This window comes from Salvelinus alpinus, chromosome 30, assembly GCF_045679555.1.
Source record: "Salvelinus alpinus chromosome 30, SLU_Salpinus.1, whole genome shotgun sequence".
NCBI classification, from domain to species: Eukaryota; Metazoa; Chordata; class Actinopteri; order Salmoniformes; family Salmonidae; genus Salvelinus; species Salvelinus alpinus.
Window position 1 is genome coordinate 9,876,217 of NC_092115.1, and position 15,709 is coordinate 9,891,925.

A 15,709-nucleotide genomic window follows, 5' to 3' on the forward strand; every position below is an offset into this window, starting at 1 on the left:
AGTGATTCTGCAGGTGGTGACCACAGACCACTTCTCAGTTCCTATGCTTCCTGGCTGATGTTTTGGTCACTTTTGAATGCTGGCGGTGCTCTCACTCTAGTGGTAGCATGAGACGGAGTCTACAACCCACACAAGTGGCTCAGGTAGTGCAGCTCATCCAGGATGGCACATCAATGCGAGCTGTGGCAAGAAGGTTTGCTGTGTCTGTCAGCGTAGTGTCCAGAGCATGGAGGCGCTACCAGGAGACAGGCCAGTACATCAGATGACGTGGAGGAGGCCGTAGGAGGGCAACAACCCAGCAGCAGGACCAACCACCATATATATATTTTTATATATATATATAATTTATTTTTTAATCGGCCGATTAATCGGTATCGGCTTTTTTTGTCCTCCAATAATCGGTATCGGTATCTGCGTTGAAAAATCATAAATCGGTCAACCTCTAATTTGTACGACATTTTTTAAATAATCTAATGTTTGAATTAAACAATCAAGGCCTTTAAACACTTGCTGGACAATGAGTGTAAAAATGTCATGCCTGACAGTTGACATAAATCCAGATTAGTTGCATTTTATGAAAAAAAATATACAGTATATAAATAGGTTGTTCCTTTACATGGTGTATTAGTTGATACTTTGGTCTATCAAATATATATTTCAAATGTTGTTCATATTAAGACAAATATTTGTGGAAAGAAAGTTTAGTTTTACTAGTTTTTTAAGAATCCCTGAGCTCTAAAACAGCAACATTGTTTCTCAGCCTCATGGCAAAATTTGTAAAATAGCATGAGATTAATTTTCCCTGGTGGACATTCCTGCAGTCAGCATGCCAATTGCATGCTCCCTCAAAACTTGAGACATCTGTGACAAAACTGCACATTTTAGAGTGGCCTTTTATTGCCCCCAGCACAAGGTGCACCTGTGTAATGATCATGTTGTTTAATCAGCTTCTTGATATGCCACACCTGTCCGGTGGAAATGAGAAATGTTCACTAATAGGGATGTAAACAAATTTGTGCACAACATTTGAGAGAAATAAGCTTTTTGTGCTTATGTAAAATTTCTGGGATCTTTTATTTCAGCTCATGATACATGGGACCAATACTTTACACGTTGCATGTTCAGACCGTGCGATATGCCACTGTTGTTTTGCGTGAGGAAATTGTTGCAAATACTTAAACAAATATCATAAGCTCTTAAGAAATATATACAGTGTTGAAAACATTGAACTCACTTTTGAGATGTTCCTGGAGTTTGTGGCAAAATATGAGAAGGCTGTCAACCATCTTCTTGTCATTGACGATAGCCTCCACTTCCTCCTCTCTCCATCTCAGTAATCGTTTCATGGCGTCCCTGTCCTGACAACGACCATCGTCACACAGGTCATCTGTTTTGGAAAAATACTGACGTCAACACACATCCTACAGTTTGAGATGTTCTTTTTCCATCTGGAGTGAAACAATATTAACTATATATTTTTGTTTTATTGTTGACTATTTCCCAGAACAATCACCTATCTTCAGCAACTCAGTGAATTCTATTTTTCTTTCAAGGATTTGATTGAGAGTCTTAATCTGGATTTTCCCGTTGATGAATTTCTTTGCGACAGAACAGAACGCAGAGCTTGCCACTGCCATCCGCTCTTTAGCTTCATCTGTCAACCGGTTAATCAATGCTCCATTTGCACCTGAAAGTAGACAAAAGTGTCAATTGTGGGTAGAAAGAAATGGGGGATAATATGATCTTACTCAAACACAAGGCTCTGAATGCAAAGGCTCAAGATACAATAAAGGCAGGTATGTGTTATTTTCATTTTTGTATGTGTTGCAATGTATGTATAATATATGCACCTTGTACTCGAAAGATGCTTATGGCCATAGGCCAGCTGAGAAGGTGCTCCATCACCAACTCCTCGCCCTCGATGTACTGTCCATCGTCATTTTTGCGCCAGGACTTCAGGACTATCACAGACATCAGCTTCTCAAACTTGTTGAAGTCATGTTTCTTCAACAGCTCACGAAGATCAGATTTGTTCTGATAATGAAAAGTGGTAAGACACAATCCAACATCAAAACCATTCCAACTTTTTCAAATAGGATGAAGCATTTACTGTCATACGCACTTCAAATACATTTTATAATTCGAGGTACATACAGTATCATAAAAAAATTTAATCTTGCCTGGCAAATGGCGGTGACTGCCTCCAAGGCACATTTCTCCAGAGAGTTACACAAAGAGGGACTTGTCTTGCCCACTTCTTCGATCTTGTCACAGTAGATTTGAATCTGATGCATGGGCTTCTCCTGATGGACACACACGATCAACAGTTTTCTCTTTCACAGTAGTACAAATGGCTATTATTTTGTTCAAGGGGCAATCGAAAACTACAAAGCGGTCACCCCGCCACGTGTTTTGGTAAACAGCTGAAGTGTGGGGCTGGAGAAATATAACCACTTTTAATTTCATAGACAGGTCCATCAATGAGATCAAAATCATAGTTTTAACTATGTTTGAATCTATACTTTTTTTTACAATTACATTGTCTACAAGATTATATTTTTTGGTTCTGATGGAGAATGACAGTTGAACTAAGCGTATGATTAAAGGGAAAGGTCAGTCGTACAACTGAATGCATTCAACTGAAATCTGTCTTCCGCATTTAACCCAACACCTCTGAATCAGAGAGGTGCGGGAGGGGGGGGGGGGGGGGACTGCCATAATTGACATCCACAGTGCCCGAGGAACAGTGGGTTAACTGCCTTGCTCAGTGGCAGAATGACAGATTTTTACCTTGTCAGCTCGGCGATTCGATCTATCAACCTTTCACTTAGTGGCCCAACGCTCTATCCACTAGGCTACCTGCCTCCCCATTAATTATTTGAAAAAGTATGTACCAATCCCGGATTTAAATATGTTTAAAAATGTATTTAAAGCATAATCAATACCTTTTTTAGTTTTCCTTCAAAATCATTCAAGAAAGTACTTCTCCATCGTTCAGTGAGTTCTTCATTCCCAAACGTGACTGAGATCAACCTTTTCCAGACCTAGAGAAAATAACCTTCATGATTAATTTCTCTGATTGTGAAACAATCACTGTACACATCAAAATGCTATGCAATGTTAAATCCTTTTGACTGATTCTTCTAACGAGGATTTAAAACTGCACAGATTATTGCTTGGACTTTAACTTCAAACCCTGTCGTGGAAAATTGCAAGGTGATGTTATAATGCTTGTAAGATGATGTTATAATACTTGTATTACATTATAATATCTTGTTACATTCGACAGAATAGAGTATTGTGTGTGTGTTCAACTGAGGATGGGCCTCTATGAGATAGCACTGACAGAGGAGATTTACGATGTCTTTGGGTGATAAAACCTAAAGAGCATTCCAGATAACATGAGGTAATGGTTCTGTGCTATGAAGTACCAAGAACGAGATTAGAATCTCGTTTTAGAGACCAAACTGAGTGATAATTTATAGCGAATGTTATCTGGCTAAGGGATACTCCTTTCTCAAGAAAAAGTATTTCTTTGTGAACAGTTCCTAAGATCTGTGATTCGTCATGTAAGTTGAGAGGGGTGTATCTTGGCTATAAAAGATCTTTGTACTTTTCTGGTGGCACTCTCAATGGTTCATTATAGATAGTGAATTGTTGAAATTAAAATGCTATTGCAAAGCTTAATTATTATTAAAGTTGTAGTTTAAGTATAACTCTGACTGGTGTGTGAAGTTTGTCTCTCTCTCCTCATTTGGTAATACAGAAAAATGCAACCACAGCCCAACATTCCTACCTTAATCTCATTCTTTGAGGTAAAATGGTTAACCGATTTGCTTGGGAATGCTTTTCGCCGCCAGTCCCTCATTGTTTGAAGTGTCTCCTTCAGAACTTCGTTTTCCGTACTTTTCACTGACTGGAAACCAAGACATTGATCAAATTGAGTTATTAATAATATAATAATAGTAATATTATAATTATGCAGAACAGCACTCGTATTTTTCTCTGATACCTAATTTAAAATGTATTTGCATTTCAACCACTTTTACTAAGAATTGTGCTCAATAAAGCAATAGAAAAATATTTGAATATGAACAAGTTGAGAATTACTGAAATATCCATTATGTCATTTGAATTAGTCTAACAGAAATATTGTGTTGTATTGTACTCAATCACATGGACATGAACAGCAAAAGATATTCAGAACTGCCAGATATTCAGAAAGCAAAATGTTTTCCATTCACATAGGGTGTACCTGTGGATGGGAGCTTCCGGCAGTTTCTGCAATCAGACTGACCAGACGCAGGCAGTTCAGTGGAAGCTCACAGCGGTCTGAATCAGTGTCTTTACAGATTGTCCCCAGAACACTCACAGCTGTTTTCAAGCAGCATTCTCCATATCTGTTATCACTGATAACAAAAAAGGTTTTATTAATGTGTGAGGTTAAGGAACATTACAGGATGTTCTGTAACGGCATGTTCTGTAACTGCATGAAGATCAAATTATTTATAATACAATATATTAAGGAATGTAATTTTCAATTGTTGGATGTTCTCTAGATATAACATAGGTCTCTATAGTAAAAAATATAATTCCTTTACCTGAAGTGTTGTCCAGTGATTTTGTCAATGAGATGTGACAGTAACTTTCCCACTGGTTCCTAGATAAATTATATATTGTTGTTATGTACAGTATATCACAACTTAATCTTTAACAAACTCTGAATAGCATTGTTAAGGAGAACATCACCATTCTCACTTTGAGCAAAAGTTGAATTCAACCGAGGACACATACCACATAATCAGAGTAATACATTCCAGACTTGACTGGAAGACTGAACTGGAGTTGCTGAAGGGTGTCCAAGACACCCACATGGATGACTGATTTAAAGCTCATCAAGTCTCCCAACTCTAGCAGACACATCCAGGAGCACACAAGTAGATGATCCACCTCCACCAGGTGTTTGTGTTCTGTCATGACCTTCATCAGGCCCCTGGATTCAGAGTCAGAGTCTCATTAAGATTGTAAGACATTGACATAAGCAACAAAATAATTAGTGAGAAAAAAGGTATCCTGATGTGAAATCAGAAATCATCAAAAAATTGTTGTAATCAAATTCCATTTGAACTCCAAGTAAACTAACCAACAAACTAAAAATCTACAACAACAAGAAAGACATTCCTTCAATCCATACCGTGTGTCTCTGTAATTGTCTTTTATTTTGATCCCTTTAAGCCCTGCCCAGGTGGCAAACGGTGGATCCATGGTGGGTGGAATGGGCTCAAAGGGCTTGCTGTCCCCTCTAAGCAGATGCAGGAGAGGGATGACCAAGATCCAGCTCACAACATTCCACTCTCTTGCAACGTTGCATAGTGTTTCAACTATGTCTGCAACACTAAAGGTGAGATTAGTTAGTGCCCATGCTCAATTCTAAAAAGATTTAAGAGGAAAAGTTCCTACTTAAAAACATAGAAATCATGGGGTAATTGAAATTGGAAGTTGTTGATGTACCCAGTTTCATTTGGTAGGCCTTTGGTGAAGTCTGTCCAGTAGTCAAGGAAATCTTCTCTTGGCTTTCTAGGCAGGCAGAGCAGCTGACACAGAAGAGCGAGCTGATCTCTGATGTTTTCTTTTAATCCATACTTGTTGTACACAAGTAGGATAATAATTCCTGCTTTCAGTGGGTCTGAGATTAAAACTTTTTCACTGCTCTTTTGGGACTGAGGAACTATGTTTTCCTTCATGAACTCTTTCAGGAGACTTCTCACCTGACAAAATGTATAGAAGTTTGGACATAATTACTTTCTCTGACCTCACAGATTTGAGGTTATGAAGTCAGTTTGAGTTTGAGTGCAATTGAAATATCAAACATGTTCTACAATATGTTTTGACGTTTGTAAGCTTTAAGAAGCTTACAAACAAATTCAGTAAAAAGTAAATGTACCTCTTGTACTCCAAATGTTAAATCCCATGATTTTGTCATTCCATCATGGACACAGGGACAGCTGTATGTGGAGTAGAACTGCTGGAGCTGAGAAAAAAAGTTTCTCACATTCACTTTACTCCAGGTTCTCAGAAGATCAAAGATGGTGTTTAGCATCACCTCTCCAGCTAGCCGTCTTCCACCAACCACGTAGTCGTTAGTGCTACCCCAAACATTATACCAGTGTTTCTTCAGTTCTGGATATATGACATCATCATACTGGTGCCATTCTCCTTAAGATGAAAGAACGTAAATGTTTGGTAAAAATGAATCTTCTTTAGTAAAATGTTAAATTTATAGTTTCATTTATATAAATAGTTTTTCCCCCCTTTTGTTACAAATAGTAACAGTATTATAACTATAAAAAGCACCACATTTGAATATCTGTTAATACCCCTAACCTCTTTACAAAATATCCTTACAACTAACCTCTTTACAATACTGTACTATAAAGGATAATAAGGGACTTATCCTTCTACTGTACCTTCATGGGTCAAAAGATCATGCTTGATGGAAAGACACCGGTTGATAATTTGCTTTGAGTTTGTCTGGTAGATCTGCTCAAATGTGCCTTCATAAAAATTCCCATTCCACTTATAAACAAAGTATTTATAGGGTATGGAGCAAATTTCATTCTTATTCAAGTTGAAAGAAACCTTTGCTGCAACAAGGAATCGATCTTTTCCTAAAACCCTGTGTAAGCAAAGAAAGGCAACTAAAATTTAATGTCAAACAAGTTGTAATCAGTTAATCCATCTGTAAATTATCAATTCAATAACAGTGGAAAGTCAGTCATATGTTTAGTATTTATCTTTGCAATATTACCAAATTGTATATTTTCTTACACACACACACACACACACACACACACACACACACACACACACACACACACACACACACACACACACACACACACACACACATTTGATTGTGCAATAAAAAAAAATCAAGTAGTTCTTACTGGGTGATATTCATTTCCACACCCTTTTCCCAATCTCCAAACAGGCTTCCAGATTTCAAGTGAATCCTGTCTTTTGCCGGGTCCAATTTGAAGTCTTTGGATATGATGGCATGGAAGTATACGGTGACGCCATCACTGCCAGGGAACTGTTGTGGGTTTTGTGATCTATTTGGATGACAAAAAGTGACAATCAAATGTTAATTTAATTTCTAATTTCAAATTGATACGGAATATGATTTTTTACAATATTATATCGACTCTATGATTCCAAGTATCGATTCTTAAAAATAAACAAATAATTTGCTAGGTAGTTAACGTTAGCTAGCGCTAGTCAGCTGTACCTGCGGCAAAACTGTTATTTTTTCCTTCTCTAGCTTGTTCTCCTTTTTAAAATGGGGAGCCAACATGTTTTCAGCACTTTAATTTCCATGACTGATCAAAACTAGTTCTCATGGCTCTCTCTTGTCCCTCTGCAGCAGACATATCTTGAGCAATATGTTTGGAACATCGATTCACAATAAAATCGCAGTCTTGAGTCACAATACATATAGGATAGTGAGACAAATGAGAATCACAATACATATCGTATCCGCACCTAAGTATGGTGATAATATCGTATCGTGAGATGTCTGGCAATTCCCAGCGCTAGACGGGACAGAGTCATATATATACTGCATTCGGAAAGTATTCAGGCCCCTTGACTTTTTCCACCTTTTGTTAGCTTACAGCTTTATTCTAAAACGTATTAAATTGTTTTTTCCCTCATCAATCTACACACAATACTCCATAATGACAAAGGAAAAATAGGTTGAGAGAAATTTCTGCAAATATATTCAAAATAAAAAACTGAAATATGACATTTACATACAGTTGAAGTCAGTAGTTTACATACACCTTAGCCAATTACATTTAAACTCAGTTTTTTCACAATTCCTGACATTTAATCCTAATAAAAATTCCCTGTCTTAGGTCAGTTAGGATCACCACTTTATTTTAAGAATGTGAAATGTCAGAATAATAGTAGAGAGAGTGATTTATTTCAGCTTTTATTTCTTTCATCACATTCCCAGTGGGTCAGAAGTTTACATACACTCAATTAGTATTTGGTAGCATTGCCTTTAAATTGTTTAACTTTGGTTAGGGTTAGGATTACTGATGACTGATGTCTTGAGATGTTGCTTCAATATATCCACATCATTTTTCTTCCTCATGATGCCAGCTATTTTGTGAAGTGCACCAGTCCCTCCTGCAGCAAAGCACCCCAACAACATGATGCTGCCACTCCCGTGCTTCACGGTTGGGATGGTGTTCTTCGGCTTGCAAGCCTCCCCCTTTTTCCACCAAACATAACGATGGTCATTATGGCCAAACAGTTCTATTTTTGTTTCATCAGACCTGAGGACATTTCTCCAAAAAGTACTATCTTTGTCCCCATGTGCAGTTGCAAACCGTAGTCTGGCATTTTTATGGCGGTTTTGGAGCAGTGGCTTCTTCCTTGCTGAGCGGCCTTTCAGATTATGTCGATATAGGACTCGTTTTACTGTGGATATAGATATTTTTGTACCGGTTCCCTCCAGCATCTTCACAAGGTCCTTTGCTGTTGTTCTGGGATCGATTTGCACTTTTCGCACCAAAGTACGTTCATCTCTAGGAGACAGAATACGTCTCCTTCCTGAGCGGTTTGTGTGGTCCCATGGTGTTTATACTTGTGTATTATTGTTTGTACAGATGAACGTGGTACCTTCAGGCATTTGGAAATTGCTCCCAAGGATGAAACAGACTTGTGGAGGTCTACAAATTTTTTTTCTGTGGTCTTGGCTGATTTCTTTTGATTTTCCCATGATGTCAAGCAAAGCACTGAGTTTTAATGTAGGCCTAGACTACATCCACAGGTACACCTTCAATTGACTCAAATGATGTCAATTAGCCTATCAGAAGCTTCTAAAGCCATTACATAATTTTCTGGAGTTTTCCAAGCTGTTTAAAGGCACAGTCAACTTAGTGTATGTAAACTTCTGACCCACTGGAAATGTGAAACAGTGAATTATAAGTGAAATAATCTGTCTGTAAACAATTGTTGGAAAAATGACTTGTGTCATGCACAAAGTAGATGTCCTAACCGACTTGCCAAAACTATAGTTGGTTAACAAGAAATTTGTGGAGTGGTTGAAAAACGAGTTTTAGTGACTCCAACATAAGTGTATGTAAACTTCCGACTTCAACTTTAAGTATTCAGACCCTTTACTCAGTACTTTGTTGAAGCACCTTTGGCAGCGATTACAGCCTCGAGTCTTCTTGGGTATGACGCTACAAGCTTAGCACACCTATATTTGGGGACTTTCTCCCATTCTTCTCTGCAGATCCTCTCATGCTCTGGCAGGTTGAATGGGGAGCGTTGAGGCACAGTAATTCAGGTCTCTCCAGAGATGTTCGATCAGGTTCAAGTCCGAGTTCTGGCTGGGCTACTCAAGGACATTTAGTGACATATCCCAAAGCCACTCCTGCATTGTCTTGGCTGTGTGCTTAGGGTCGATGTCCTGTTGGAAGGTGAACCTTCACGCCAGTCGGAGGTCCTGAGCACTCTGGAGCAGGTTTTCATAAATTGTCATTACTCTGTTCATCTTTCCCTCGATCTACCAGTCCCTGCCACTGAAAAACATCCCCACAGCATGATTCTGCCACCACCATGCTTCACCGTAGGGATGGTGCCAGGTTTCCTACAGAAGGGACGCTTGGCATTCAGGCCAAAGAGTTCAATCTTGGTTTCATCAGACCAGAGAATCTTGTTTCTCATGGTCTGAGAGTCTTTAGGTGCCTTTTGTCAAACTCCAAGTGGGCTGTCATGTGCCTTTTACTGAAGAGTGGCTTCTGTCTGGCCACTCTACCATTAAGGCCTGATTGGTGGAGTGCTGCAGAGATGGTTGTCCTTCTGGAAGGTTCTCCCATCTCCACAGAGGAACTCTGGAGCTCTGTTAGAATGACCATCGGGTTCTTGGTCACCTCCCGGGCCAAGACACAACCCTGTCTTGGAGCTCTACGGACAACTTCCTTTGACCTCATGGCTTGGTTTTTGCTCTGACATGCACTGTCAAACTATGGGACCTTATATAGACAGGTGTGTGCCTTTCCAAATCATGTCCAATCAATTGAATTTACCCCAGGTGGACTCCAATCAAGTTGTAGAAACATCAAGGATGATCAATGGAAACAGGATGCACCTGAGCTCAATTTCGAGTCTCATAGCAAAGGGTCTGAATACTTACGTAAATAAGGTATTTCAGTTTTATAAAATGTATACGTTTGCAAAAATTTCTACAAACCGGTTTTCACATTGTCATTATGGGGTGTTGCGTATAGATTGATGAGGAAAACATTATTCTAAAATTGATTAAATTATGGCTGTAACGTAACAAAATGTGGAAAATGTCAAGGGCTCTGAATACTTTCCATATGCACTGTATATGCGCTGAACTTACGACTGAGGCAGTGGCTGCTTTTCATTTGCTGACACCTGCTGGAATCTATCTTCATTGCATTGGTTCGGGTGCGGATCTGTATCTGCAGGTGGGGAGTCAACAGTAGATGACTTGGAGGTATCACCACCACCTGTATTACTCAGCTTCTCTGGTTCCTTGTTTGGCTTGGAAGCCGTTTGTCTTGATTCTTGAGGCTTGTCACTAGCCTAATTAACCACAAAAATGTTAATACAAAAACACAGTTCATTCCACATGCTGAATAATAACAGAATAGAAATATATGTATTACCTCTGCCTTGTGGGATCCAAAAACAAAGTTCTGTGAGTTTGCTTCATTTTTCCTGCTCTGGTCTCTGTGGTTACTGGCGCCAACCCCTTGCCTTCTGGACAGATCTCCCGTCTCCTGAGAGGTCCCCACCAGAGCGTCTTTATATGAGAACTGCCCTACTGATTGACTTGGAACTGAGGCAGGTTCTGTTTTGTTCTGATCTTTTCTCTTAGATGTCTTCTCAGGCACCTCCTGTGTTACTGAGAGCGTTGGACTAGCAGGTTGTGTTTGACTAGTGTTTGGCTCATCTGTTGGGTCAGAACCCCTCTGATCACCAAGGGATACTTGCGATTGGTCAACACACTTCTTTGAGTTTGCTTCATTTGTGATGTTCTCGTCGGTCTGGTTACTAGAGGACTTCCGTTCATTCACAACTGTAACCTCTGTGTTACGTTCACCATCAAGGCTTTTTGATGGCTCCCTTGACCCGTGTGATGTACCCTTCAGGACTTCCTCATCCAAGAGTTGACTTGCTGGTTGAGTTGGGTCTGAGGCAGGTGTGTGTTCTGTGTTCTGGTCAGCTGTCTCGGGTGTGGATGAGGCCTGTGTGACTGATGTAGGACTAAGTTGGTTTGGCTCATTCATTGGTGCGCCTCCGTTTACCTTCGATGGACCCTTGGTCTGGTCTTCTGGCAGTGTCTGGTGGGAGGATGGGTTTGGAGAGGCTGTAGGTATGGTTGGAGGGCCAGCAGGTGTGGCAGTGTTGACAGGAGGGCCAGCAGGGGTGGCAGTGTTGACAGGAGGGCCAGCAGGGGTGGCAGTGTTGACAGGAGGGCCAGCAGGGGTGGCAGTGTTGACAGGAGGGCCAGCAGGTGTGGCAGTGTTGACAGGAGGGCCAGCAGGTGTGGCAGTGTTGACAGGAGGGCCAGCAGGTGTGGCAGTGTTGACAGGAGGGCCAGAAGGTGTGGCGGTGTTGACAGGGGAAGGGCCAGCAGGGGTGGCAGTGTTGACAGGAGGGCCAGCAGGGGTGGCAGTGTTGACAGGAGGGCCAGCAGGGGTGGCAGTGTTGACACGGGAAGGGCCAGCAGGTGTGGCAGTGTTGACAGGAGGGCCAGCAGGTGTGGCGGTGTTGACAGGAGGGCCAGCAGGTGTGGCAGTGTTGACAGGAGGGCCAGTAGGTGTGGCGGTGTTGACAGGAGGGCCAGCAGGTGTGGCAGTGTTGACAGGAGGGCCAGCAGGTGTGGCGGTGTTGACAGGGGAAGGGCCAGTAGGTGTGGCGGTGTTGACAGGTGGGCCAGCAGGTGTGGCGGTGTTGACAGGGGAAGGGCCAGCAGGTGTGGCAGTGTTGACAGGAGGGCCAGTAGGTGTGGCAGTGTTGACAGGAGGGCCAGCAGGTGTGGCGGTGTTGACAGGAGGGCCAGCAGGTGTGGCGGTGTTGACAGGGGAAGGGCCAGCAGGTGTGGCAGTGTTGACAGGAGGGCCAGCAGGTGTGGCAGTGTTGACAGGAGGGCCAGCAGGTGTGGCAGTGTTGACAGGAGGCGGGGCAGCAGGGGTGGCGGTGTTGACAGGAGGGCCAGCCACCGCTGAAGTAGGCGTAGAGCTCTCACTGCCAGACAACTCATCTTTTTCTTGACGTGTGTCGGTGCTCAGCTCAGTAGCGCTGGAAGAGCCTCCACTCTATGAACAATGTATACCAAAATGAAGCCTTTTAACACATTATAAATCATTAAGGATCAGCATTTCTGATTCATAAGCCCTGCCCATTAAAGCATTCCCATTCCATGCTAATTTCACTGGGTTCCCCTGATGTAAAACCCACGTCTGGTCACATCCTAACGGCACAAGGTGAAAGTATGACTGGTTCTGTTAAAAATATATATAATTGTAAATCTCTTATCGTCTCATAATAATGATACTCTGACTTAATGACAGCTGTTGAGTCATTTAGGAGGGTTCATAAATAAAATATTAGAAGCCTTTTAATAAGATTACATTATAAAGGCTTATGAATGCTCATAACAGGAAATAAAACATTATACCTGTCTGCTTTGAGTAAAATGTTACCGAATTTTGAACTATGTAAAACAATCCTGACTCTGTATATACTCTATATTCTAGTGGAGATTGTGACCTTTTTCTTGACATTGCCCCCTGGTTCTTCCCTGGAGTGTTTCATAGGTGCGTCGGTCTTTTTCCCTGATGATGTCACTGGTGCATCCTCCATCTGGGGGTCTGCTTCACGGACCACAGATGTTTGATGCTCTGAAGTGGTCCCATCTGACATGAAGGGCAAGTCATTTAGATCAACATTAACTACATGATAGAGACATGCAACCATTCTGACCTTTAAAAAAAAAAAAACGATTTTACTGATTTGCTTCCTTGTCCTGGACAATAGTGTATACATAGGGTCTTTCTGGATAAGGTCACGTGATCAGAAGCAGCTCCTGCATGGGTGTGCATACTGAAACGGGATCCTTGGGGCTTCCAATTCTGACGTCACCCCATTAAACTTGAAATGCAAAAAGGTTAAGGTGATATTCTAACTTAATGGCAGCTATTGCAAGTCATTTAAAAACAAGTTTAGGGTAAAGTTTAGGGTAGGGACATCCCAAGGATACCGGATGCATACTCCTGGCAGCAGTGATTCTCAAACTCATGGCCGGCATTATGGGTGGGCCTTAGGGGGCCTGGACCGCCCTATCTACCTCCTGGCCCATCCCAAAAAATGTATAATAATAATTAGATATATGTTTAGCTATAACACTGATTTATGTATGGTATAGGCCATTTAATGTTTAAATTACCTCAAAAAAATAATTGTATTGTTAAATTAAATATGGCTCAGGTAATTATGACAGACAGGGTTTAAGATCTATGATATCCATCATGAAGTCATGTCTCTTTTTACCGGCAGTTCAAATTAGCAGCGGGTGGAGCGTTAGTTAAATACAACAGTGTGCCTCAGTGATCAGTAACCTTGGCTACCTTCAAAATGGATATTAGGCATTGGTTTAAAAAGAATGCATCATCTTCTGCAACAAGTGGCGCTGAAACTCCACTCGTCCAAACCACTGCTACAGTTGCTGGCGATCATGGCAATGTGGCTAGCCCTCAGAGTTCATTTTATTAGTACCATAATGTTTCTTAGGACAAATTAATAACGGATTTCTTTGTGATTGCGTATATTCAATGGATTTATTAAAATAACTGGTAAGCGCACGGTGTGATAAATAGCACTTTTTTGACAGCGGTTCTACACATTCGGTGACACTCAAGTTATTTCTATGTTATTCTGTTGTATTCCGCTATATGATTGTATTCCATTATATTAAATATTACTATATGGGTGTGTTGACTGTGATCAGCGCAGGGGAATGTAAGTGTGTATAGTCAGTTTAATGAACAAAATAACAACTATTGATTTAATTTGCATGGCACAGCCATGTAGCCTAGACAAGCAACATATTTGAACTCAAAATATTCCCCATTTTTATTTTATATTCAGTCTTATGTTTCAACGGACCTGCCTAAACTAAAGAATAACGGGTTTCTTTGTGATAGTGGCAGGCGTGCGTAAAAATGGTGGTAGGTGCACGAAACGATGAGTAAACTGGTGACGTCGAGTTGCGGAGAGGGGGAACGGGAGTAGACGTGACAGTACCCCCTCTCTAACGCGCGGCTCCAGCCAGAGGAACGGTCCCGGGGACCAGGCCGGTCGCCTCTATTGAGGCGCGGGAGCCTGTCGAACCAGCTGAGGATTGGAAGCCTGATGGGCTGGCTTAGGCATTCCAGGTAGTTTCGATAATGGAAGCCTGACGAGCCAACCGAGGCTTGAGAACCTGACGACCCAGCTGAGGCATCCCCGATTGCCTCGACAGTGGCCCTAGTTTCAAATAAATCCCTGTTGCTTCCATTTGTTGAGGCAGTATTGTGTAACGTATTCGCTTGTGTAACGTATTCATAGGAAAAAAATGCAAACGCAAACAGTGGGCATATTAAAAAGCGAAATGGTTCCAATCGTTTTTCCACCGTTCACTTTTCCCATGTTGGATTTTGGAAGCACTTAAAGGCCTATGTTTCATGTAGGCTAACATTGGCGTGATGTTTTGATAAACATGTAAATCTCTTTCGGAAACGGTGACGTTTATCAATATATCCCAAGACAGTTCACAGAATTGTAAATGTAAAGAAATGTAGCCAATTTCTTCATTATTACATTTAGCAAGCATTAGATAGTCAATCCAGACATTTTTACCTTTACCTCAATTTGACAGTCTTGTCCAGATCATCATGGCATTTGTAATTCTTTATGATAGCCACATTAGCAGCTGATTAGCAGTTCATTTGTTGGGGCTAAATACAGGCAAATATATTGATAAAAGTCATCTTGTCCATGAGAGATTTACACGATTATCAAATAGTCACGCCAGGGTAAGCCTTCATGAAAAACAGCCCTTATGTTTGGCGTTTCTAAAATCCCTCTTGGGAAAAATGAATGGTGGAAAATGATTGGAGCCATTTCCCTGTTTGACTGCTAGGTTTTATGGGTAAAAAATGACTCATACTGTGGTACTCTATTTGGCTGCCAGAGCCAGTCTACCCCTGAAAATAACATATAGTCCTTGGACCTTAACGAGCAACGGTAGGCTCCTTATGAGTATATCTTGGGCTAAGTGTAAACATCCAAATATGATAGCTTCATTCCCCGCAATTCATATATTACATTCTTGAAAATAGTTTAAAAAAACAATATATATATTACCTGTGGTGCAAATTTGAGCAGCTAACCTCAATCCGCATTCACTGCAAAATTTTGACGATTTTGTCGCTTGGTGACCACAGTCAGGACACTTCATCTTGATGTAGCCGATCTGTTTGCAATCATAAACACGCCATCATTACAAACCATTCATATGATTCAGAAGCCTGATCAGCATGCTTTCACTTTCAATTTGCCTTATTTGCCAACGCCTCATCGAAAGATATGGTTGGGCTCATGACTTTCCAAAGTATGA

The 15,709-nt window shown here is 41.0% G+C and overlaps 1 protein-coding gene across 1 annotated transcript in view; it reads right to left on the reverse strand.

Annotated features, from left to right (window-relative positions):
* The window catches only part of LOC139559487 (E3 ubiquitin-protein ligase rnf213-alpha-like), a 60,265-nt gene that overhangs the window by 44,098 nt on the left and 458 nt on the right, over positions 1 to 15,709 (reverse strand). The window contains exons 2-19 of the mRNA XM_071375524.1: positions 15,457 to 15,565; positions 12,823 to 12,968; positions 10,713 to 12,368; positions 10,424 to 10,629; positions 6,948 to 7,112; positions 6,468 to 6,676; positions 5,945 to 6,216; positions 5,512 to 5,768; positions 5,195 to 5,395; positions 4,795 to 4,993; positions 4,602 to 4,660; positions 4,256 to 4,409; positions 3,797 to 3,916; positions 2,946 to 3,044; positions 2,181 to 2,303; positions 1,851 to 2,034; positions 1,514 to 1,687; positions 1,235 to 1,387 (exon numbers count right to left, since the gene is read on the reverse strand). Coding sequence (XP_071231625.1) covers positions 1,235 to 1,387; positions 1,514 to 1,687; positions 1,851 to 2,034; positions 2,181 to 2,303; positions 2,946 to 3,044; positions 3,797 to 3,916; positions 4,256 to 4,409; positions 4,602 to 4,660; positions 4,795 to 4,993; positions 5,195 to 5,395; positions 5,512 to 5,768; positions 5,945 to 6,216; positions 6,468 to 6,676; positions 6,948 to 7,112; positions 10,424 to 10,629; positions 10,713 to 12,368; positions 12,823 to 12,968; positions 15,457 to 15,550 — 4,471 coding nt within the window. The 5' untranslated portion in view covers positions 15,551 to 15,565. The remainder of the gene's footprint in view (positions 1 to 1,234; positions 1,388 to 1,513; positions 1,688 to 1,850; positions 2,035 to 2,180; positions 2,304 to 2,945; positions 3,045 to 3,796; positions 3,917 to 4,255; positions 4,410 to 4,601; positions 4,661 to 4,794; positions 4,994 to 5,194; positions 5,396 to 5,511; positions 5,769 to 5,944; positions 6,217 to 6,467; positions 6,677 to 6,947; positions 7,113 to 10,423; positions 10,630 to 10,712; positions 12,369 to 12,822; positions 12,969 to 15,456; positions 15,566 to 15,709) is intronic.